The sequence below is a fragment of the Zootoca vivipara genome, chromosome 13 (genome assembly GCF_965207765.1).
Source record: "Zootoca vivipara chromosome 13, rZooViv2.hap1.1, whole genome shotgun sequence".
Lineage (NCBI taxonomy): Eukaryota > Metazoa > Chordata > Lepidosauria > Squamata > Lacertidae > Zootoca > Zootoca vivipara.
Window position 1 is genome coordinate 5,218,883 of NC_142596.1, and position 19,603 is coordinate 5,238,485.

A 19,603-nucleotide genomic window follows, 5' to 3' on the forward strand; every position below is an offset into this window, starting at 1 on the left:
GGAGCTTCACGCAGGGAGAGGCAGCCTGGGGCCGCCTCAACTGAACAGCTGAGAGGCGCGACGAGGCGGCCCCAAGCTCGCGCTCCGGGCGCGAAGCTCCGGAGGCACGCAGGGGGAGCGTGAGCCTGGGGCCGCCTCGCCTGCCTTTCAGCTGTTCAGAGGAGAGCGCCGACGCTGAGGAGCTCAAAGCGTCCCCTCCACAGACGGGAGGGCGCCGAGCTCCCCCCTTGGCCCGCGCTCCTCCCGCACCAATGGAGGGGATGCAGGGGCATCAGTGGCGTGCTTGCGTCATGACGCATGCGCCCGGGGGCGCCAGAAAGTGTTTGCTTAGGGCGCAAAAAGCCCTAGCACCGCACCTGTCTAGATGCTATACTCCTATTGATGCAGTCCAGAATTGCATTGGCTTTTTTAGCTGCTGCATCACACTGTTGGCTCATGTCAAGTTTGTGGTCTACCAAGACTCCTAGATCCTTTTCACATGTACTGCTCTCAAGCCAGGTGTCACCCATCCTGTATTTGTGCCTTTCATTTTTTTGGCCCAAGTGTAGTACTTTACATTTCTCCCTGTTAAAATTCATCTTGTTTGCTTTGGCCCAGTTCTCTAATCTGTTAAGGTCATTTTGAAGTGTGATCCTGTCCTCTGGAGTCTGGGGTATTAACCACCCCTCCCAATTTGGTGTCATCTGCAAATTTGATCAGGGTGCCCTCAAGCCCATCATCCAAGTCATTGCTAAAGATGTTGAATAAGACTGGGCCCAAGACAGAACCCTGTGGCACTCCACTAGTCACTTCTCTTCAGGATGAAGAGGAGCCATTGATGAGCACCCTTTGGGTTCGGTCACTCAGCCAGTTACAAATCCACTGAATGGTAGCATTGACTCTAGCCCACATTTTACCAGCTTCTTTGCAAGAATATCATGGGGCACCTTGTCAAAGGCCTTGCTGAAATCAAGATAGGCTACATCCACAGTGTTCCCTTCATCTACCAGGCTTGTAATTCTGTCAAAAAATGAGATCAGATTAGTCTGACATAACTTATTTTTCAGAAACAGGCTTTCTGAAAATGAACAGGCTGAGCCACTATCTCTTAACTTAAAAAAGGAGAGTGTTTTAAAATTATAGAAATTGAACAATGACACAGATAAATAACATGTAGTGAAAAATAGGCAAGAGGGCACAATAGCTTACATTACACAGCAAATGTGCTGGCTGACACAAAGTTCATTTGCCACGATCCATTTTCATACGCAAAAGATAATAGGAACAAAGGTTAGTTCAATTATATGTTTACAACTTGGAAGAAGGCAAAGATCCAGGGTCTAAGCAAAACACTATCTTCTTAAATTTAAATGCATTCTGTTTCCTGCTCCTTTGTATTTTTCACTTTAATTTGTTTTTATTGCATGCTCCTCTCCATGGAGCTTAGGCACTATAGGCAACAAAATAAAACATCAAACATTAAAAACCTCTGGATATAGGACTGCCTTCTGATCTTTTATAAAAGTTGGGTTTTTGTATTTTAATTGTGTACTGTCTCTTAGAAAATCTCAAAACAAATGAATTATAATGAGTTATATTCGAATAATATTTACTCAAACACACTGAAATTAATGTCATTTATTAAGTTATATTAATTAGTGTCTGTGGGACTACTCTAAGTAAAAGTTAGTTGAATTCAACCTTAAGTTTATTTGTATACCAGAGCATCAGCATCAGATTTAAGGTGGTGTGGACAGTTCCTTTGCACAGGGTGTTGAGCTGAGGGGTCGAAAAATTATAATAGTAATACCGTATGTAGTAATAATGTTTAATTCTGTATTTAAATGGGCAGCTACTGAGAAGATCCATTAAAAAGTAACTGTACTTATTTATTATGAAAATAAGAAATATTGGGAGAGGGCAAATTTTGTCTTCGCTCAGGGTGTCGTATTACCAAAGTCCGCCCCAACAGCATTTCCCACAAACACATTTTGGGATGGGACTGCAGAGGCTCTCCGGCCGCCCTACTGTAAAACCAGCTCCATCAGCAGCCATTATATCTGTCTACTTGGCTCCTTGGGCAAAATTTTTCTTTTGTAAGTGGCACTTATAAGAATCATGTAAGTAAGAAACGTTGATTGAGTTTGCTTTTTCTCCTCCCTTCCAAACACTTTTTCTTCTATCATGTCTTTTCAACCATAAGTCTGAAGACAGGGACTCCTTTTCTTTTTATACCACTCTGAGTGCCACTTTTTGGGCTTGCTTTTTAATTATTATTTTTTAAAAAACATTTTAAACAAATGAATACATTTGCACTCAAAGTGTCACACAGGAAACTTTTTTTAAAAAGAAAATATCTTTATTGTTTTAAAAAGAATGTAATTACAAGCATCATACATACAAACTTTCGCCATACAATATACAACAACAAAAACACCCCATTGCAGAAACACAAAAAATGAAAAAGACAAGAATAGAAATAAGGATAAAAATAAAAATACAAAAGAAAAAAAAGGAAAATGTCATCAAATGACTTTAAAAAACAAAAAAAGACGAAGAAAAGAAATTGTTCTTCCAATTATCCAGCCTGTAATTCATATTTTTCCTGGATTATCGCACATTCAAAAATATATTAACAGCTTAATATAATTTCCATACAAAAATAAACCAGATTCAGCCTAATCCTGCTATTAGAGATTTCAGTATACCATGTTTTGATAAATATTCTTCAAACATCTCGCATTCCTTCTTTGCTTTTTGTCTTGTTTGTCCTCTTATTCTTGCTGATGTTGTTGCTAATTGGATATATTCTACCATCAATGTTTGCCAATCTGTTATATTTGGTACTTTGTCTGATTTCCAGTTTCTGGCTATTAGAATTCTCACGGCCACTATACTCCAAACATGAGTAATATTCTTTTTGTTGTTTTAATTTCTTCTGGTAATAAATTTAATAAAAATATCTCCGGCTTTTTCCTGAATGTACTTTCTAATATTTTTTTCAACTCCTCATATATCAAATTCTAATAATTACTTATATTTGGGCAGCTCCACCACATATGTATCATGGATCCTTTTTCTCCTTTGCATCTCCAACATACACCCGAATTATTTTTAAACATTTTGGCAATTTTTTCCAGTGTTTGGTACCACCTGTACATCATTTTTAGTGTATTTTCTTTTAGATTGTAACAGGCGGTGAATTTCATATCTTGTAGGAAACAAATCTAACTACAACAGTGCAATGACAATGCAGATCAAAATTATTTGAATTATATACTTTTATTGATAATGATACGTCTTTATTAATTATTATGTCCCCCTCCAAAATATAACTGGACAATCACTATTCAGCAATTAGCAGTTTGTTGACATTTCTGACTTTGCAATATATTACTAAATAATATGTACATGTATGGCTTCAGTGTGAACCAGGAGCAATCCCTTCCCCAGCACTGCCCGCCGTCCATCCCGGCCAGGCCTCCTCCCTCCCGCTTTGGAGCCTGGGATTTCAACGGGACCGACAGGGTCGATCGCGATCGCTTCCTACAAGAAAAACTGAAGAAGTCCAACAGAAAAAACCACGACTCCCAGAGGCCATTGCGCGGGCGGCAAACGCTGGAGGGAGGGAGAAGGAGGGGCCCCGCCGCCCCGCCCCTTCCTGTTCGCCTCCCTCCTGCTAGTTCCCCCTCCCCTCCGGCTCCCGGCCGCCAGTCGGAGCGAAGATGGCGAAGACCTACGACTATCTCTTCAAGCTGCTTCTCATCGGCGACTCCGGCGTGGGCAAGACCTGCCTGCTCTTCCGCTTCAGCGAGGACGCCTTCAACACCACCTTCATCTCCACCATCGGTGAGGCGGGGCGGCGGCGGCGGCGGCCTCGGCCTCCTCCTGAGGGGCGCTTCCTCAGGCAGACGCCTCTGGGCGGGGGGCGGATTCCCCGTCTCAAGGAGCGCAGGCCCGACCCTCTTGCGGCGGGCCGGCTGGGTCTTCCGGGGCCACTTAGGCGGGCGTCGCCGCCAGCGAGCGAGCCGGTTTCCGTTTCCATTTCCCTTCCTCCTCCTCCCCCCCGCCTTATCTCTCAGACCGTTTTTTGATTGTAGAATTGTGGGGGTTTATTCGCGCGACATCGTTCCCGCCCTCCGATTCCGCCTCCTTCCCGGTCCCCGTTATGTTGCAATTGGGGTTCGGCTTCGGCGGGGCCGCGGAGGCGTTTATCCGGAGCAGGGGGCGTGAGAGGAGCGGGCCCTGCGCGAGTCTCCGGCCCGTGACGCGGGTTTCTTCTCTTCCTTTCCGCTCTTCTGCCGCCACCCCTTCACCGCTTTGTTACGGGGATTTATGCTGCGGGGGCGCAGAGGTGGTTGGAAGGCGGAGAGCGCCTTTTAGGCGAGGATGCTCTCGCTGCCGCAGCGTTGAGACGGGACCCTTTTCTCAGATGGCCGCCCCGGACCTGAAGGTGGCCCCTTCCCGCCCCTGAAGAGGCGCGCACGAACGCACACCTACTCTGCTGCCCCGGAGAGAAACAGGTCCGTTAGGCTAACCCGCTTTCCACTGCCTTGGAAAGCGCTCTTTCCAACGACCCCGCCACCCTTTTGACACTCTTGGAGTGCATCTCTTAAACTGTTTGACACGCCTAGAAATGTCGCCATCATCAAATGTCATCTTGGCCCCTGTTGGGCGGGGCGGAGGGTTGGAATAGGCATTTGTTTGGGGACATAGGGAGGAATTTGTCACACTGTTAAGACGCAAGGTTGGAATGATCCTCCTGCAAGCTGTTCTGTGAGTGCTCCTGAGCAGATTTTGGGGAGGAGAGAGGAGGTGGGAAACGTGCTGTTGCACTAGTGAGAACCCTTCCACCGACTTCCACTAGCATTATTTATAAAGTGCCTAAAACTACTCAGTCTTGTACAGAAATTATGTCGTTTGAAATGACATAAGATGTGCCCTCAGTCTACGGTTGTGGCATGATGTGAAGGAGAATCTGACCTAGGTGAAAAGCAGTCAAAACTGGCCACGGGAACTTGTCTAGCTGTGCAGGAGCTCTGATACAGTGGACGACTGGAATCATTTTTACTCTGATAGCCAAAATGGGGAAGATAGTGATGGATTCGAACTTTACCACTAGTTGATACTTTTGTTACATACCATGAGTGGTTGCTAGTTACTCTGTTCAACTATCCTTTATGTGCTATCTCGCAGGATGCCCATATTGCTAGGTGTTTATATGCTCAAGTCCAGCTTCACAAGTTAATTTGTTCTGTCTGCTCTCTCCTCCTGAAACACTTGAAACACTTTCGCATTGATGCAGGTAGCAAGCATGGTGCCCTCCAGATATTGTTGGCAATGCTAGTTGGGGCTGATGGAAGTTGAAGTCCAACAATATCTGGAGGACATCACATTGGCTACCTCTAATAGAAACTTGTAACATCTAGGTGACAGTTCTGAGACTGATTTAGAATACATTATATGGCCAGGTTTTGAGTCTTGTTTCCTTAAAAAAAAAAAGCCTGTAGCTCACTGGCTAAATAGTGTGTTCAACTACCTGCTTAATGCTATGCTGTCAGGCTGTATCCAAAAAAGGGAGTTGACTGAGCCCTTGATAGACCCTATTGAATGGCTGCTATGACAGATTGGCAGGTTAAACATTTTGCGGACCTGCCTTATTCTGATAGTTCAGAGTGGGTAATGTGAAACTTCCTGTCTCCCATATAAGGTGTGAGGAATCAAAGAGAAAAAATTATATTTTTAAAGCCTGCCTAACACCAGGGGCAGGCATAGTTCCTGTCTGGCCTGACCATAAGCATAGGGCTGAGCACTAAGAACAAAAGAGAAGTAGAGTTCTGCTAGATCAAAGCAAAGGTTCATATTGTCCACCATCTACTTCCCAAGGGGAACCCACAAGAAGGACATGAAGAAAACATAGTGTTATGAGAGAGGGAGAAAAAAAGTAAAACTCTTCACACTATGTATAATTTGATATACCTCTACTGTACTATGATTTCTCTTACTTGCCCTTTTTTGATAAACAACAAAGTTCCAAATATTGTAACCTGTGCTTATGGGGAAATAGTCTGAGCACCTTAATAATTTTGTTTGCCCTTTTCCAGCTCTACAGTGTATTTTTTGATTTGCAGTCATACATCGTGTTGCGTTAGGTTCATGTTGCGTCTTTTCAGCTTGTGAGCGCGGCAAACCCGGAAGTGTATACTTCCTGGTTTCTCCGCACGCGCAGAAGCGCTCTATCATGCTTGTGCAGAAGCGCTGCTTTAGTTGCGGACTTTTCGGGGTGCGAACAGCACCCCGAAATGGATCATGTCCACAACTAGAGGTACCACTGTACTGCAACTAGGACTGTATACAATATTCTAAGTAGGGTTACATCATAATATTTGTATAAAGACTTTACAATATTGGCAGTATTATATTCAAATTTTTTTGTAGTGATTCCTAGCATGGAATTTGCCCTTTTTGCAGTTGTTGCACATGACAGTGTAGTGCAAACAAGCAACTGTGCAGGTTCCTGAAGCAAACACTGTGGTCCCAGTACTTCTCCTTCTGCCCTGCTACCTAGGACTAAGCCATGGTTCATCTTAACATTACATCTGAATCTGGGCTTGTGGATTGTCTCACCCAGAGAAACTGCAAGCGGTAAGCTGAGAACAAACCTTCATTACGCTTGTGGTTTGTCTGGACTGAGGCACACCATGATTGATTCAGGGTTTGTATATAACACTAAGCCAAACCATGGAATAGCCTGGGTATCATGATGGCAGCAGGAGCATGGGAGGAGTGCAATGACCTCAGTCGCTCATTCACATTAAGTCACAGTTTAGCCTAATGCTGCATGCATGTGAAATTCATAAATTCAGACACCCCCCCTCCAGTATAACTCACTTTTGACTTATTTACCTTGAGTTACAATTGGCATTTTATTTCCCGTTTTCCCAAAATTGGAGAGTTCCTTTTGGAGCCCTTCACACAATGACACTGTAGGTCATTTATGAATTTTAAAATAGCATTGATCCTGCCAGATATCCTTTGGTGACTCTACACCTTGCATCCCTCCATTGTGAGAGTTGCACATTTATTATTACACATTTGGTTTCCTGTTATTAAAAGTTATTGATCCATATGGGGATCACTTCCATTCACATGCTTCTTGTCACGCTGAAAGGTTAACGAGACAGGACTTACCTTTGCTGAAGCCATATTGATGAAAGACTCATTCTTATGCTTCGTAAATTTTATATTTAACAATTTACCTAGAACTGATGTTAAGCTAATCAGCTTGGATCCTTTTTAAAAAACTGATTTTACACTGGTCACTTTCCAGAATGGGTCCAACCGAATGAATAATTTTTTTCTTCCTTGGAGTGAGGTCCTCCTTCTGAGATGTACCGGTATATTCTCCATGATGGCAGAGCAATTGTTGCCCTGGGCGTGGAACACATTCTCAAAGGCCCTGTCCACAAATTGGATCTTTTTCAAGTTCTCCAGGTCATTCGCAAGGGGCATCCCCATGGCTGGGGATATGGCCACTTGAGATTGGACTGTAACTGTGCCCAGCTGTTTGAGGCACAGGACATAGTGGTGCTTGTAATCTATTGTTTGAAAAGTGAGAATAGAGTAACACTTTTTCATTAGGGTATTATTATTTCTTTTGTTGGTTATACAATATTAAAAACGCTGGTATGTACCCCGCTTTAAAGCAGATACATCAGAGCATTTAAACAATGAAAACTGCTATAATGCCAGAGCATTTTCATGACCAGAGGTTACCATAAGTGATAAGGAAGTAGGAACAGTCATAATGAACCTCTGATCAACCTGCAGGACTTGGTTTTAACTTGTACAATTTTATTTCACTGTTTGAGTAGCTGCTAAGAAGCAGGGGCATAGGAAGTGAGGGGCAAAGGGGGCGCTCCGCCCCGGGCAGCGTGATCCCGAGGGCGCCATGGCGGGCGCCACGCCCCGAGAACGTATGCCAGCCCCGCCCCCGGTGCCGGAGCATGAAACTAATTTCAATGAATCAGGCAGCTTTCCTTGAAACTGCAACTCATTCAGTGCTAGGGCATTTTACAGGTGTTTTTTGAAATACTTTTTAAAAACAACATTACAAACAGTTCTGCCAAACAGTAGACAATTAAATCACAAGCAGGCAAGACATCAAGACCACATTATTGGGATCAGGAATGCCCAAGGTTGTGCTCTCTAGATGTCGCTGGTCCTGGACTACAACTCTCAACAGCCCCAGCCAGCATGGCTGTAGTTCCAGGAATATCTGGTGGCTCTACATAGGCTACTCTGAAGCAGCCCCGCCAAGGTCCTTTATAGGAAGCTGCCTTATACCAAGCAGACCATTGAGCTCATGCAGCAGCTTTCCAGATTTTCAGGTGGGAGCCCGTTTCAGCTCTACCTGGAGATGCCAGGAATTGAATTTCAGATCTTTTGTATACAGAGTATGTGCTCTACCTCTAAGCTATGGCACTTTCTTGGAGTTTGCTCCCACAATATGTCATGATGGTGATAAACTTGGATGGCTTTAAAATAGGATTATACAGATTCATGGAGGATAATGCTACCAATGACTACTAGCTACTGTTGGAGGAAGTATACCTCTGAATCCCAGTTGCTGGCAATCACAAGGGAAAGAGTGCTTTAGTGCTCAGCTTCTCCTAATGGGTATCTGGATGACCATTGTGAGAACAGGGTGTTGGAATAGATGGGCCTGTTCTAACAGACTGCTGTGTTCTCCAAATGAAAGGTTTTTACTTTCAATGGGCCCATTCCTAGGTTGAAATTCCCAAAAAGATTCTGCTACCACAACATTCACTCATTGAGTGAATAATGGCTCCCTAAACAAGCCTTCCTCAGCTGAGCTCCCTTTGAGGAAACAGTTGATTCAGGGAAGGGTGTTCTTATGTTTGTCAGGGAACTGCCATAGTAACTGTTTGCTAACTAAAGTTTTTGAATGCTGAGTGTACTAAAATGCTCAGGAAATGGAAGAAACCACAAGAAAAACTGCTCAAACTGGGTGTTATATTAAGCACTAACTAGCTGTAGGGAACCAAGCATAAGCAGGAGTCTTCTTGTGTTCTGAGGCTCTGTGGTTTTCTGGCCCTGCTGGTTTATGTTTTGTCAGGATAGGAATATACATTGGCATTTGACGCTCCAACACTTTGAGATTGTTCTTGAACACTGATTGTTCTTGAGTTTTAATTACCATGCTTAAGTAAATTTGAGTTCCTACATGGTGAAACCTTTATTGTGTACAGTTCTGTCTTTCTGTTGAAGCACATGTGTTCATGTCACACGTGCTTGTGTTTTCCTGTATAGCTATTTGATAGTAACACCTCCAATTGCTGAAATGTGCATTTGATTTTAAATAGTTTATTTAGCTGGTTTTCTCAGGTAAGATAGAATTCTTATAAGCACAGACAGGAAAGAAACTATAAGGCATTTTTAGTGCCGTATATGAAAATTCCTCCGAGGGATATAATCTTAGAGCATGACTATGCCACCTAAATATTTTGAATGTCTTCAAAAATAGTTGAGACATTTATTAATTGAAGGTCAATGGTTCCCTGGATAAATTTGCCATCATGTCTAGATTTGTAAGTTTTCTATGCACTAAAGGCAGCACTGCCAATGTGGCATGAGGCTGCCTTTAGAAATGTTCCAGATAAGAAGAACTTCACTTAAGATTTTGTTGTTCTTTTTCTTAATTTATCTGAATGCCAGACCATGCCCAAACTCTACTGGTATGCTGTTTAGAAAATTTTGTTGGGAGCCTAAAAGACAGTGTACGCATGCAAGTAAGTCACCTGACTGCTCAGTACTTGATGAATTACAACTGAATGTATGAATTGACTCCTGCATATTATACTTATTTGGTGGTAACCATTGATCAACTTTCAAGAGATTTTATGCAATTATATCATGACTTAAGCAAGCTGCCTCTGTACATGATCTGTCAAGTTGCACTTCCTCTTTAGAGGAGAACTGCGTAATGGCAATAATTTCCACTCAAGGAAGCTGTAAAATCCTGACTACAGAGTACTTGACTCAGTTATGTTTCCGATAAACATAGCCATTTGCAGAGATAGAAAAGTAGATTATTGCTACAGATTAATAAAGTGTAAGGGAAATAGGCAGGGTTGTAAGAGCATGAAACTCTAGCTTTGAGCTTCAAAATTCAACTCTTGGTTGAATTCAACTCTGCACCCAGAGGCTCAGGGTGGTGGCAGCCCAGCAGAGGGCATTATCTGTGGCAGCCTTTAAGCCTTAAAATTTCCTCCCAACAAAGGTGTGTATTGCACCTTCATTATACTTATAGATGCTGGAGATGCACCTCTTTATCCTTTTTCACACTTGAGGTGTATATTTTTAGGTCCCATCTTATTTTTATTATTGTAAGTGGTTTCAAACTTTTCAATGTGGTATTTGACTGTTGTAACCTGCCCTGGGATCTTAGGGTGAAGAAACACATACCGTAATATTGTTGCTGCATTATATATAGAACATAAGAGGATACCTTCTGAATCAGAACACATGCCCAAATAGCCCACCGTTCTATTTTCAAAGTGGTCTTTGAGAAGTGCATAGGCAGAACATGGGTCCAATAGCTTGTGATCCCTTGCAGCCACCACTGTTCAGAGACATACTTTCCATCTGCTAATATATCAGGGTATAGAGACATACATGTTTGACTGTGGTATCATAGTTCTGATCTCTGATAGGCTTGAATTAATCTATTGCTATGTGATGTTTGTTGGGTTTTATAATACTCATGGAGAGAGTTGTTCTCTCCAGAGATTGTTGGATTTCTTCTGCTGGCAATAGTAACATAGCAAATTTGTGGGTTAGCTTTCTTATGCGTTGGGAGGAGTTCAGATTCAATGCAGAAACTTGCTGAATATGAAACTTTACATTCTTATCCAAGATGAAATCAGTATCTGGCAGTGTGTCCACAAAGGCTGTTTGTATGTCAAACGACTGGAACAGATTGATTTTTTTTACAGAGTTTTTTTGCCTCTGGGTTTCATTCTGTCTGTCTCTAGTTTGTTTGATTAAGATAAATGTTTGCATTGGAGCATCAGCTTCTAATACTTTATCAAATACGTACACACACACAAAACCCTCGTATTTTGGAAGACAATATAAAATGAAGGAGAGCTGTAGTAGTATAGAGACTTTGCTTTAGAAATTCCAGTTTAGTATGATAGTGTCATACTTAATTTAAACTTAAAACAACTTTTTAGTAGTGTATTGTATCATCATATCTAATAAGAAAAGTTTTTTCCTCTCAGAATTGTATGAAAAAAATCTGTCAACTGCTGATTCTGAACTTTCAGTTTGAGTTTGATGGACTTCATAAATTGGAAAACTCCTGAATTAAAACAAGCTTCTCAACTATTTTTCATGATTGTTGCTGTGGTTGTATACTCAAATATGCATCTGTTTTTCGCTGTGTGCAGAAGATGGGGGCATTTGAGATGCTTGGTGGCTTTATGACCATGTCACAGAGACAAGATATTTGGCAGACTCCCAGACTGCGCTCTTGAATCAAATTCCTGAAGATGTTGTGCAACATTTAGGAATACATTTCCAACATAGCCCTTAGAATGTTGCTTGCTTAGTAATTGAATCAAATCCTATAGAAATCCACATTAGTATCATTTGAATGTTTGCTCAGTAATATTATTTTAATATTTTGTATTTAAAATTAATTCTTTCTGAGTGAAAATGTTTTGAGTTTTTATCCATTTTGCACCAAGCTTCCAAACATTCTGTGCCAGGCCTGGTGTGATGGAAGTGGGAGGAGGGGCAAGCTAGGCCACTTTGTTTGCAATGGCCTATCTTGACTTTCTGTAGTAAAGTATTGTATTCACCTTAAATAGCTTACCATTCCACAGCCATGTTAAAATGCTAGTTTAAAAGGGCTTCCATGTTATGCTTATACTGCAACTCTTCCCTTTTATGTGTGTTGACAGGTCTTTGGGTGAAATGGCTTAGGTTGAATGGGAGAAGCATCTGCACCTTTTGTCTCTCCACATGACAGATGTCTGAAGGCATCATCCCAATTCAAAATTGGCAGATGGAGCTTTCTTATATGAAGCTGTCTCATTTGACTGACATGGAAACAAATGTCTTACTTAAATATCAATTAGCCCTTAATGACTTTAGGAATGAGTGCAACTTCTGACTGAATAGCATATGCTCTGAGGAACTTACTGTGAGCCATATGAAAGGCAGCTGCCATACCTTGGTGTCTTTGTGTTCTTCAAAATAAGTATTTTGCGCACATTGTTATTTAATGGCTGGATGTGGATTGAATGTGTGTTTCTGAAGCTCCTTGCTGAGTTTTCAAAGCAAACACCCTACCCTAACTCTCTAATTGCAGGCAGACTTCTCTTTCTTGGGGACTGGCAGATAGCATTCTCCAGTTCACCATTATCTATGGAATTCTGTAGTTAAATAACTTTCCTAACATCAAGACTCCTAAGCATATGCAGTATTTGCAACAAAATGTTACGAACTTAATTCATTCCAAAGGTCCGTCCTTAACCTAAAACTGTTCTTAACCTGAGGCACCACTTTAGTTAATGGGGCCTCCTGCGCCGCCGCAACGCAATTTCTGTTCTCATCCTGGGGCAAAGTTCTTAACCCAAGGTATGGTACTACTTCTGGGTTAGCGGAGCCTGTAACCCGAGGTGTTTGTAACCCAAGGTACCACTGTATTAAGTATTGAAGACAGTCTATTGAAGACACAGGACTATCCAACCTCCCAGTTATTTGCATCTCTTCCATTTCTTTCAACCCTTAAAAAGGGACATAAGTTAGGAACTGTACCTGGGAATGATTTTGCTTTGCATTACTCCATTGCGTGGCTTCTGTGCAGACAAGGAATGCTTTGACTCTAGCTGAAGGTAGCCTCTGAATGTAAGGCTTGCCTCCAGTGATTTACCATTGTATTACTGCAATATACCGGTACATCTGTCTAAATTGAACTGAACTTTAATATCTGTCTGCCTGAGAGATGCTAGCAGGTTTGCAGTTTGATAAACTGTGAACATAGTTTCCGACCTAGGTAAGGATAAAGAGGCCCATCTCGCTCTATAGGCCGAGGGAGCCAGTGTTTGTCCGCAGACAGCTTCCGGTCATGTGGCCAGCATGACAAAGCTGCTTCTGGCAAACCAGAGCAGCGCACGGAAACGCCGTTTACCTTCCCGCCGGAGCGGTCCCTATTTATCTACTTGCACTTTGATGTGCTTTCGAACTGCTAGGTGGGCAGGAGCTGGGACCGAGCAACGGGAGCTCACTCGGTTGCAGGGATTCGAACTGCTGACCTTCTGATCAGCATGCCCTAGACTCTGTGGTTTAACCCACAACGCCACCTGGGTCCTAAACCTAAAGGGTATCTTTTAAAGCCATGTTTTGCTATTTGTTTGGGATACATTAATGTTAACTGAGTTGACATTTGTTTGCATTCTCACTTGTGGTGTGATTTGGTTTTTCACTTTAGAACATTCTAGTTGGGGAAGGAAAACAAGTGAGCTGGCTGCATTCTTCTCAAATCTGCTAAAGAAACGGGAGAAATATTTTCTTTTCTGCTTCCCTTTCTCCTTTTGTCTGAATAGATTAACATTAAAGGTGGGGTGGTGCATATCACAACTGCTTATCACAACTGCTTATCACAACTGCTTATCACAACTGCTTGTTGGCTTGGATTTGTTGTGCTGTGACATTAGGAGAAGTACTTTATCTTTGTGAGTGCCATGCAAGGAACAACATGCCACTGGGACAGTTCTGAGGATGACATATTTTGAGAGGCAAAACATTAAGGTAGCAGTAATTCATTTGCATTCAGAACTGAAATTTAAAAACTGAGAAATTAGTATAGAGAACAAAATGAACTATTGAAGAAAATCTGCCACTTAACTAGTAAGACAAGCATTTTGTAAGTCTTTAACCAACAGGTAACTAGAGGATTTCTATAGCCTTCCTAAGGCAGGGAATACCCTGATTTGCTATCTAGGTTTTGGGTTTTCTTCTGTATCTACCTGGTAATATTCAAGTGACTTTATCCACTGTGGCTTAAATTATCCAAATTTAGATAATGCCAGGGCATGGAAGAACTTATAGGTTTCAATCCTAAGCCTGCTTGCTTGAATCACAGTTGAGAACAGTGAGGGGGCACAGTTGCGCTTGGTTGCAGGTAAACTTGAGGCTTATGGACCAATTAGACAAATAGCCCCCACCCCCTCCTTTACATATATGTGTGCTAGGATTCTCTTTATAAATAACTTTGTTAATGCTATTAATTCGAATGCAGGGAACAACTGATTTATGCACGTCCAATTGACTTGCGCATCATGGTGACCCAGAGGTGGCTAGAAAAGGGGGTGGGGCAGAGACGGAATGGGCTTATGTGCACTCTGCCAACATGTGGGATAATCTTCAAAATTAGTCAGGCACATTTTGCACCTATCTGCTACTTGCAACCAAGTGAAAGGTCCCTTGGGTGCCAGGATGGGCGCCTGACATCACCATCTACATTGTGCTGCTCTGTTGTTGATTTGAATGGAATTTTAGGGCTGCTTGGAAGAGGATAGATGAGCCAGGCTCTCTGTTTAATCTGGCTCTAAATAAGAATGACTTGTGAGCTGGAGAGGTGGTCTTCCTCCTGATAATATTGTAATCTGATCTGTTTAGTCACTGCTCATAGCTTTACTAAAGGGGGGGGGGTGAGGAGCTACCTCTGCTGTGTTTAAAGGAGGAGAGCCTCCAAGACCAGTGACAGCCAGCACATGTCTGTCTGAAAATGAGCACTTCTTTAAAGTGAAAATTCATTCTCTGCTGGAATGGAATTCTGTTCAATTCCCTGTTAGCCCTATGAACTTCATATGGTTGCATTCCATACTGCTTATGCAATGGACTTCTCACAGTGAAATCCTTATACATCTTAATGAGAAGTTATTTGCATGCCTGAATTTCCCTGAACAATAATCTAACTGTTGGAAGTTTGCTGTTTGACTTAGGATAGTAGCTTGTAACAATTGCATGATTGATAGCTTGAAGAGACTATTTCTGTAAGTAGTTAGGTTAGCAATTTATTTCTTAAAGGGACACTGAGACTAACAATTACACTTGGATTGGTTTAATTTGACCTTGCTATCATAGCAATTCTACTTAATGGCCACACTTTTGTGTGTATTAGCATAGCTAGTGATTGCTTCTGCCGCTGGTACGTACACCTTTGGTGCTAAATGCACACAATAAATGATATTTTATTGCTCCCCTGCATATTTTGGTATGCCTTGAAATGGAAGTATGAACTTGATATAGCCAGTCATCTTCCTATTATCTCAAAACATTACAGAACAAGGCATTGCCAATTTGAGTCACCTTGAATGTTGTTGTTGTTGTTGTTTAGTCGTTTAGTCGTGTCTGACTCTTCGTGACCCCATGGACCATAGCACGCCAGGCACTCCTGTCTTGCACTGCCTCCCACAGTTTGGTCAAACTCATGTTCGTAGCTTCGAGAACACTGTCCAACCATCTCGTCCTCTGTCGTCCCCTTCTCCTAGTGCCCTCAATCTTTCCCAACATCAGGGTCTTTTCCAGGGAGTCTTCTCTTCTCATGAGGTGGCCAAAGTATTGGAGCCTCAGCTTCACGATCTGTCCTTCCAGTGAGCACTCAGGGCTGATTTCCTTCAGAATGGATAGGTTTGATCTTCTTGCAGTCCATGGGACCTTGAATGTAGAGGACCTTTTCAGGGTGCGGGGAGGGCCTCTTCTGACCCTGAACCTAAAGATCCAATGAGGCTTTGGCCATATTGAGCTGTGAGGAACTTACTCCATTGCAGTAAGTTATTTAGGATTTTATTTGTGTTAATGCCCCTCCCAGAACATGTGAGACATGCTCTGGAGGTTTTGTCCTAAATTAGTCATTGAGACGTTTTCGACAAAATGAGATCTGTATATGAGACTAAATGAAATTCTCAAATTAGTTATTCACAGGCGAAACCTACCTGCAGAATCTTGAAGCACCTGCCAGCATTGCTATACTTGCTTTGACCTGGTTAACGAGTCCTAAAGTGCACAATAATAGAAAATGTGCACAAACTCTTTCTCCTTATCCTCAGCAAGCTTAATTATGGAGCCTATCATACTTCACCTTTAATCCTTTTTGAATTCGGACCTTTATAATGTCTACTCATGATGGTACAAGTTCAATTGTATGGATCTTCTGGAACTAGTAAACAAGCTAATTGAGGCTATGGACATTGACATATTTGGAGCAAATGGTGGCGGCGGAGGTCCTGCCTGGAGCTTGTGACCTTAGGGTCGTCATGTGTATGCTGTTCTCCCTCTCCCAGGACCAGGTGCAGGATTGTGGGCATGCTCCTAATACAAGGTAACTTTTAAGTTGTGTCTCCTGTTGGTGTATATGAGCCCCAAGTTACTGTTGGAACTACTCTTAAAATTTATGCTGGTCTTTGTATTGAAAGCTGTTAAATAGGCTGGTAACAAATGTTAAAGTGATACTCTCCTTGAATAGTAAAGGAATTTACACCATCCTCCTTCAAACTATCCAGTTTTTCTCTTTTGGAAGGGTTCTTGCCTATTAGTGGCATACAGTAAGTGTTTTTGTATCGTATATCTATCAAAGAAAATAAACCTGTATTTAACCCAGTATCCTTCCCTATTATTTGGGAATATAATAGGGCTATGATGTGTATGCTGGATTTCCTCCCCGCACTAAAAAAGGCCACAGTCATTGGATCACATGCTAGTTATCTTTTTGTGCTTCTATCTTGTCTGCTTTGGGTGAAATTGTTTGCATATCCATGAAAATTCCAATGGATATGTTTTGAGAGAAGAAAGCAAAAGGTTAAAGTTCAGGATAAGTTGCCTTTGTGACTTTGTACAGCATGACACTAGTACGTTGCAATTGTACTCCACCCTCACAAATACTTTGAATGTGCCTCCCAAAAGGATTGTGTTCCTCAAATCTCTAGTTTTTTGCACAAGTAATCTTTGCATAAGCAAGATTTAATATTTCTTTCAACTTTAAAGAAGGGAGGCTGAGCAATCTCAGACTTCAGGAGTTTAGAGGCTAGTGTAAACATATTTTTAATTACGGAAGTGTAAAAGGGGAAATTCCAGGCACTAGACTTGATCCTTGGAGTCCAGATTTGGTGCATTTATACCAGGGGTAGGCAACCTAAGGCACACAGGCCGGATGTGGCCCAATCGCCTTCTAAATCCCGCGGATGGTCCGGGAATCAGCATGTTTTTACCTGAGTAGAATGTTTTCCTTTTATTTAAAATACATCTCTGGGTTATTTGTGGGGCCTTCCTGGTGTTTTTACATGAGTAGAATGTGTGTTTTTATTTAAAATGCATCTCTGGATTATTTGTGGGGCATAGGAATTTATTAATCCCCCCCCCCCAAAAAATATAGTCTGGCCCACCACATGGTCTGAGGGACGGTGGCCCACAGCTGAAAAAGGTTGCTGACCCCTGATTTATACCTTTCAGCACTTTCATAAAAGGCTCATATACACATGTAACAATTTGCAGGTATGTCTCTACATGTCACATTTTAATCCCTGGACTGTAAAGTCAACATGATCCCCTCAGGGTTTTTCTTTTCATTTTCAAAAAAATACCCTGCCCACCCCTTCTTTGGAGGTTTTTAAGCAGAGGTTGGATGGCCATCTGTTTTAGCTGAGATTCCTGCATTGCAGGGGGTTGGACTAGATGATCATTAAAAACAGGGAAAAGAAGGCAAAGGAGGATATTCTAGGGGTGAAAACATTAGGAATCAAAGAAGAGAATAAAGTAAAATATCTAGGAGCTTGGCTTACATCTAACAATTTAAGTCTTATTCAAGATAACTATTTAAAAATGGACAGAAATAAAGAAGGATATGGAAAAATGGAACCACATGAATTTATCTATGATGGGAAGAGTGTCGGCAATTAAGATGAACATATTGCCAAAAATGATTTTTTAAAATTTCAATCATTGCCAGTGATCGCTAACACTAATTGTTTTAAACAATGGGGAAAGGACTTAACAAATTGTATATGGCAAGGCAAAAAGTCAAGGATCAAATATAAAATACTTATAGACAAGAGGAATAGAGGGGGTTTCTCACTTCCCGATTTGAGATTTTACTATGAGGGTGCATGATGCTTAGTGTGGATAAAGGAGTGAGTGGAATTAAAGGATGTAGGAACTCTAGACTTGGTAAGATTTGACCTAAGGTTTGGATGGCATAGCTATTTGTATTATTATAAGATCAAAGTACATATGGGTTTTTTAAACCAGGTGATCAAGAGGAGTGTGTATAATGTTTGGGCAAAACATAGAGAATTGTTATAAAACAAGATCCCACATTAGATATCTCCAATGGACACAGTTGTGGTAAAAAAGAATTGATCATGGAGGAAAACTGGGGAACATAAAAAGACCACCTTGAATTTTAAGATAGCTCTGTAAGACTTTTAAAAGAAGTGATAGGACTCATCACAGATTGGTTACAGTATTTCCAAATAAACGAGATTTTTTAAAAGAGACAAAAAGGATTTGTAGTAGGTGGATCGGAATTTGAGAAAATTATATTGGGAAATAACAAAAAATAATATTGAAAGTATACAGAACTCTACTTGAATGTTAAACTAAAGATGAATCGGCAAAAGAGGCAATGATACACTGGGCGTCAGATATCGGATATAACATTGAACTTTCAGCATGGTTAAAATTATGGAATGGCGCGATAAAATTTTCGACCGCCTATGCAATTCAAGAGACCATCTTCAAAATGGTATATAGATGGTATCTGACACCAAATAACCTTACCAAAATGTACAAGAGACGATCCAATACATGTTGGAACCATTTAGATAAAGAAGGTTCTCTATATCATATGTGGTGGCAATGTAAGTATGCAATAGAATTCTGGGAAATGATATATGAGGAACTCAAAAAGATGTTTAAATTCACCTTCCCTAAAAAAATCAGAAGCCTTCTTGCTGGCAATACTAGGGGAAGGTATACCTAAGAAAAGAAGGAACCTATTTTTATATGCAACTGTGGCCGCAAGGATAACTTGTGCAAAGAATTGGAAAGAAATGATTATTCCGACAAAGGATCAGCGGTTGCAGAGTTAGCAAAGCTTGACGGCCAAAATAAGAAATTATGATGAAAAGAAAACAAGAGGCAAGTGGGAGCTTTTTGAAGAATACTTAAAGAGTGGTATCAAGGTTAACTGGCAAGTAGGATAAGCCTATGAGCAACAGTAGACAAGACAAAGGAGGGAAGAGAAAAGGTAAGGAGTTGTACATAAGAAAACTAAGAATTTGAAATAGGATATCAATGGAAGATAAGTCAGGAAGGCTATAAAAGACTTAAGGCCAGACTTGTATAGATGTAATGTGCAAAATGGAAATTGAACACCCACCTACCCACACCCTCAGTAGGCCTGTGCAATATATCAATATATTGTTTAAAACTGATATTTAAAGAAAATCGTGATAACCTTAAAAAAAAACCTGACAATTTATTGTGAATCTAGCACAGTATTGGAGAAGCTGGGGGAAGCCTATGCTTCCTC

General features: G+C 41.5%; 1 protein-coding gene across 1 annotated transcript in view; it reads left to right on the plus strand.

Annotated features, from left to right (window-relative positions):
• Positions 1-3,691: 3,691 nt before the first annotated feature.
• Positions 3,692-19,603, plus strand: part of RAB8B (RAB8B, member RAS oncogene family) — a 34,104-nt gene continuing 18,192 nt past the window's right edge. The window contains exon 1 of the mRNA XM_035132349.3: positions 3,692-3,828. Within this exon, the coding sequence (XP_034988240.1) occupies positions 3,705-3,828 (124 nt within the window). The 5' untranslated portion in view covers positions 3,692-3,704. The remainder of the gene's footprint in view (positions 3,829-19,603) is intronic.